Source organism: Spermophilus citellus (assembly GCF_964194105.1).
Source record: "Spermophilus citellus genome assembly, chromosome: 2".
Lineage (NCBI taxonomy): Eukaryota > Metazoa > Chordata > Mammalia > Rodentia > Sciuridae > Spermophilus > Spermophilus citellus.
This window is the reverse complement of record NC_138183.1, coordinates 208,499,987-208,506,110: the sequence shown is the minus strand read 5'-3', so window position 1 is coordinate 208,506,110 and position 6,124 is coordinate 208,499,987. Positions and strand designations below refer to the sequence as shown.

Genomic DNA, 6,124 nt, shown 5'->3' with positions numbered 1-6,124 from the left:
TAGGCAGACTTAGGACACATTTGAGAGTGAACCCCTAAGGTTGCCTCTGAAAACCGGTGTCTATTTTGAGTAGTGTTACTTTCCAGAGTGTGCGCGTATTTGGAGACTGTTAGAAATCTGTGTGTGTGTGTGTGTGTGTGTGTGTGTGTGTGTGTGAGAGAGAGAGAGAGAGAGAGAGAAGAGAGAGAGAGAGAGAGAGAATGAGAAGTAGTATTGGCAAAGACTCCAAAGCACTCAAGCCCCCCTACTCTTTAGGCAAGGACTTTATTGTGGGTGGAGTGGGGTGCGGGCCGGAATCAAATGTCACTGGGACATCTCAGCAAACAGCAGCCTCCGGAAGCAAAGGGGCAGCTGTGCAAATGGCTCAGACAGGCGGACTAATGAGAAGTAATGGATGGCAGGGTAGGAAGAGGGAAGGCTGGAGGTCTGGATGGAGGCTTTGGGAGCATCTGTCCCTTGCACCTCTCCCCTCAGACCCAGTTGGGTGTGGGAGTCCTCACGTGATGAATCTGAACAGCACCCTGGGACAGACCAAAGTGAGTCAAGGCAGTCCCACAAGGTAAGGATTTGGAAACTATCTATAGAGATCTTTCCAAATCCCCTACGTAGACTAGGAAGCTTCTGGATCTCTGACAAGTGGAGGTTGGGCAGTGGGCTACTTCTCACAAAATTTCTTCAAGATGGGACTATGGTTCCCATTTCAAAGATGAGTACATTGAGGCTCTGAAAAGTTACTTGCCCATGATCAGAGTCTGGAATGGTGCATCTGGAATTGAGCTCAGATCCCAAAAAGTTCACTTTCCCACTATCTCTGCTTCCCATAAGTTTTTTTCTCTCTGTGGGTGATACCACCTGCAGAGTTGGGTTCTTCATGGGCAGAGAATCCATCCTGACACCTGTTAATCCTCCAAGCCCTGCTTGGGCATGGGTCTAGGGTCAGAATTATGTAAGCCAGGAGTCTCTGCAGTCCTGCACCCTTCCTTCTAAAATCTCACAACTGAGGTTGGAGTGGGCGGAAGTTCAAAGCCAGGAGGAAATTAAGAAGTGAACTCTATCATGACGTCAAACTGCCCTCAAATTCCCGCTCACTCTCGTTCATTTCCACCATCCCCCTACTTCTATCAGTGACCTCAATGCAAATAAAAGTAGGGCCGTCATACTGGATGCTCCAGGTTGGAAGCATGGGGGTGACGCAATTGGCTGGGACATTGGACCCCTCCGCCCATTGGCCGCCTGGCGCTCAGGGACCCCTCCCGACCCACTGCGACGCGAATAAGAGCAGCCATTGGCGCTAGGAGCTACTGGAGCCACTGCCCAGCCCAAGTGTGGCTGCAACTTCCGCGGGGCTCTAGCTGGACGACACCGCAGCCCTCTCTGCTCCAAGTCACTGCCTTCCAGGTGAGCTTCGAGATTCTTGCTCAGATGGTTATCCTCTCTCTCCCTCCCCTCTCTTCTTCCTCCCCTCTGACGGCATTAGTCTGTTTAGTAGTTTATCTCCCTGCCAATCTCAGATCTCTGTCCACTTCTGTCTGGGTCTCTTGGTTAAACAGTCTGTTAGTCCGCGATTTATCCCAGGTTCTGGCCCAGTAGGACTGGACAGTGTCAGTCCGGGAGCTCCTTGTCCCTCTCTCCCTGAGTGATTGCCGGCTCCGGTTTCACATTGTTCCACTGCACGTATGATATGCTAAATCTCGGGACACTTGGGCTCACCAGGCACCGCGCAAGCAGCAGGATGCAGCAGTAGCTTTCGGTAGATGGTGCGTTCGGTGATCACTTCTGATGCCTAGCGTTCTTGGGAAACTGGTTCAGAGCCTGGGCCAGAGCGAATCCGAATCCGGGGCAAATGGGCTCAACTACGGAATGGCAGCAGCCCTAAACTGCAAGCCCCAGTGGCAGGTTCTGGGAGTGCCAAGAGATGTCTTGGGTCCCAACTTTAAGACTGTTAAGCTTGGTTCTTGCAGGCAACAGAGTTGCCAGAGGGAGGAGCAGCTGAGCTCTAGAAATGGTTCAATGTCTCAGATTGCAACTGCAGGGATATTACCTTTCTACTTTTCTCTCCCTCCCTATCTCCGGGTATGTACAAAAACCCTATACCCCAAGACAGTTCTGGGTCTTGTTATGGGAACAGCTGTGTGGAAGGGCCCCTCCTAGAGTACAAGCCAGACTTAGCCAACAGGTGTATGTGCCTGTGAGCAGCATTTGGGAAAGGTGGATAGGTCTGAGACCTCCTCACCCGTATGTCCTGCAAATGTTAGCTAAGATTGCTTCTCCAGCTTGCCAAACCCTGCCACATGCCCACTAGACCTCCCAGCAGCTGACTTGATTGATGAGTAAACAAAGATGAAGTGAAATGTAAGTGACCAGTCTGAAGCAATGCAACCAAGGAGTTGAGAAGAAGACAGGAACCAGGTCTTCTGCTTAGAAGAAGACAGAAACCAGGTCTGTGGGTTCACAGAACTTTGAATTGGTGGAACTGGTGCAGGAGATGACGTCATTCTTTCCTTGCAGGGAGTCGTCATGGGCTTCCAGAAGTTCTTCCCCATCCTGGCTCTCAGCATTTTGGTCCTGTACCAAGCAGGCAGCCTCCATGCAGTGCCATTCAGGTAAGACAGCCTGAGGACACAGCTCTACTCCCCTCCTGCTTCCCCTGGAATCAAACAAATCCTTGTGTTTTTTTTATTGTGGTATATACTAAATGTTCCTCTCTGGGGGAAATATATATAAAAGTATGTACTCATATGTATGTATAAAGTATCATACAGCTTACTACTATTTAAAAATTATATGGTACACATTTTATATCAGAAAAAGTTTCTAATAAACGTATATGCATGTATACATATATACATACATGAATTTCCTCCAGAAAGCTGGTTTTAAGTCATTTGGTCATTATTAAATGATCATTATTAACTAGCTGCATTAACACTTAGTGCACAAAATTCCTGAAAATTTAACCATCACCTGTCTTAAACTTTTATGAACTGGCTCCAGTACACCACCGGCAGGAGGCCACACCAGTGCCTGCCTCCTGATGAAGACAGTGGCTTCAACCCTTGTTCATTGGGAGTTGGAGCAGCTGCATTCTTAGGGGAAGAATCAGAGAACAGGAAGCCTGGCTGCTTATTCTCAGGAGGAGGCAGGCAGGGGTTCAGAACCTGCGCTAGGTTTGCTTCCCCTCCGCAGTTCCACCTTGGAGAGCAGCCCAGACCTGACCACACTCAGTGAAGAGGAAGCACGCCTCCTGCTGGCTGCACTGGTGCAAGACTATTTGCAGATGAAGGCCAGTGAGCTGCAGCGAGAGCAGGAGACAGAGGACTCCAGGTAAGCCTCCCCACCTGGCAAGCACAGGGCCTCTCTACCACCCCAGACATATCCAGGAAGGTGAATCCCAAGAGGTAGGAGAGAACATAATGGTCTAAATCCAGAAGTCTGTGTTCAGCAGGACCTGGGACTGGGACTAATCTGTTCTCAGGCTCAGCTAAAGATAGTGGTCAGCTGGAGAGACTGTGGTTATGTCATATTTAAAAGTTCCATTTCTGAAAGTAGAAAAGGTATGGAATCGCTTAGCTATATGAATTGATCTTGTGATCCTAGGAAGACCTTTCAGCATAGGAAGAGTTAAGACTGGTAAGGATAAAGCCTGGAGCCAAGGATGGACCTGGCATATTTCAGGAGATTTTAGAAATTCAATTTGGCCTAGTTAATCTGCATATGATGTTCTTTCACACCCACCAGGAGCCTTCATTTTATATTTGCCAGGGGAAGGCAAAGCATTTGCAGTGGGTGGGGACAGATAGAGCAGTGTCTGAGGTAGGCCCAAGGCATCTGTGGAGATATGCATGTTGTCACAGGGCCAGGAAGAGTACCCTTTCCCAGCCCCAATTCCCTGTGCACCCTAAGCCTAGAAAAGAAATCGGCCCTTGCCTAGCCCCTTGCACTGACTGAGCAGAGGAATGTGTTGACCTGCATCCACCCTGATAATCCCCCTGTCAAGCATGAAGATCTGCACAGCATGTGGAATGCCAGAAAAAGTCACCCTTCCTTACTACTGCCCTGGCCCACTGCACCTCTGAGCCCTCCTAATAGAGGAATGAGCTACCCTCCTGCCTGCATCTCCTTCCCACCTCATGGTTCCCCTGTCTGGTCTAACCTTCTGTTGACTGCCCATGGGGGCTGCCCCTGGTGCATGGTACTGTCTGGCATGTCTTTTCCCTGCAGCCTGGACAGCCCCAGATCTAAGCGGTGTGGTAATCTGAGTACCTGCATGCTGGGCACGTACACGCAGGACCTCAACAAGTTTCACACATTCCCCCAAACTGCAATTGGGGTTGGAGCACCTGGCAAGAAAAGGGATATGAACAGCGACTTGGAGACAGAGTACCGCCCTCATGTTGGCATGCCCCAGGATGCCATCTGAACTCCCCTTCTCCTTTACAACTTTCTTTCTTGCTTTATTCCTATAACTTGATGCAGGGGGTTCTTCTCTGCTTGCTCTTCAGGCCGTTAGTGGTAGCTTTTCTATGGCAGAGGATGTATGGTGGGCAGAGAGAAGGGAGAACTCACCATCTGGAAAAGAATCAACCAGGAAGATATCAGAGCAGGGGCAGTTCTCTGAGGGCCCTGGTGATTTCATAGCAAAGCTTTTCAGTCCTGCTTCTGAATGTGCGGATCATTTGGGCAATAAAAATATTTTTCTAAAAAGACTTGAGCTGTGGTGGTCGTTGCTCTAGCCTGCATCTCAGGTGCCATGGTGTTTAGGACCTGTGCTTAGAAGTAGTCTTAGCCCTGGGGTAACTGGACACAGGGTGTGGTGATTGGTTACTGTAACTCATCTCAAGCAGCAAGAACAAGGGCACTAAGGAGCAGGTAAGCACCTGTAGGACTGGATGCCGCAACCTCTTCTCTTCTTCCAGGTAAGACCAGAGTATTTTCATTTTCCTAAGAAGGGATATTTTGTGCTGGTAACTGTGAAATGAATTCTACAGTCCTAGTGAATAGCCTTGGATATGACACTATAATTCACTCTAGTCTCATAAACCTTTGCTGATTTTTAGCTATTTGTACAGGAAAGATTGCCTGTTACAGCCCTGTGCTCCATGACCAGTCACCCTTAGTCACCTTCGGGTTTTCTGACACTCCTGGGAATGTCTAAGGGGAGTGATCATTAGGCATTTTCCCTAATGGCCTTGTGATTTTCTGCTCTGATAATTATGTTTAGGAGAAACACTTTAGGTTAATTGATGCATCTCAGAGCAGCAACTTTACTATGATGGTCCCATGGGGTGGGTTCCTCCCCCAGCCCTCACTCACAGGCCTTCTTTCCTTTCTCCATTCTGCAAACCAGTGTCACTGCCCAGAAGAGAGCCTGCAACACTGCCACCTGTGTGAGCCAGCGGCTGGCAGGATTGCTGAGCAGATCAGGGGGTGTGGTAAAGGACAACTTTGTGCCCACTGATGTGGGTTCCAAAGCCTTTGGCCGGCGCCGCAGAGACCTTCAGGATTGAGCAGTTTTGAATGGACCGAGGAAGAAGGTGACTACCTCATACTGTCAGGTGGGAGGATGGATAACCATGTATTTCAAGGATGTATTCCATACTTCGAGGCTCCTTGGGCCCATATCACTGAAAAAAAAATCCACAAGGAAAGGTGCACACATCAGTATCTGGAGAAAGAACACCAAGACCCAATAGCTGAAACACTACTGAGTCCATCTTTTGTTTTTCTATTCTTTCTTTGTGACACTGAGATCATTAGGCCAGGAATACACATCCTGCTTATATGCCATTAAAATTGTGATTACTCTAGCCTTTGAGTTTGAAAGGTAAAGACATTATCTTTGTGGAGCTTATACTAAAATGCCTTGTACTTCTGAATTAAGAGCTGAGTCTTGAGTTCAAAAACTGTTTCCTTCTATTAGCTATAGGACCATGAGCCAGTCACTGACTCTCTCTGAGCCTCAGAAAGAGTAAATTGAGGGTTTAATAGAACCTACCTACTAATATTAATATAAAGAGCAGATGAAATAATAAATGTCAAGAGCCCGACAATTAATAACTAAACTCTAGGTATTTTTTATTTCTTGTAGGTCACAATGAAGCTAAACTCCACTTCTTTTAATGTG

The 6,124-nt window shown here is 48.1% G+C and overlaps 1 protein-coding gene across 1 annotated transcript; it reads left to right on the top strand.

Annotated features, from left to right (window-relative positions):
- Positions 1 to 2,517: 2,517 nt before the first annotated feature.
- On the top strand, positions 2,518 to 4,420 carry CALCA (calcitonin related polypeptide alpha; the record flags this gene model as incomplete). The annotated part of the gene is made up of 3 exons (XM_081279742.1): positions 2,518 to 2,603; positions 3,187 to 3,324; positions 4,222 to 4,420. 3 exons carry the CDS (start codon positions 2,518 to 2,520, stop codon positions 4,418 to 4,420), a joined length of 423 nt encoding a protein of 140 aa, XP_081135868.1.
- Positions 4,421 to 6,124: the final 1,704 nt, after the last annotated feature.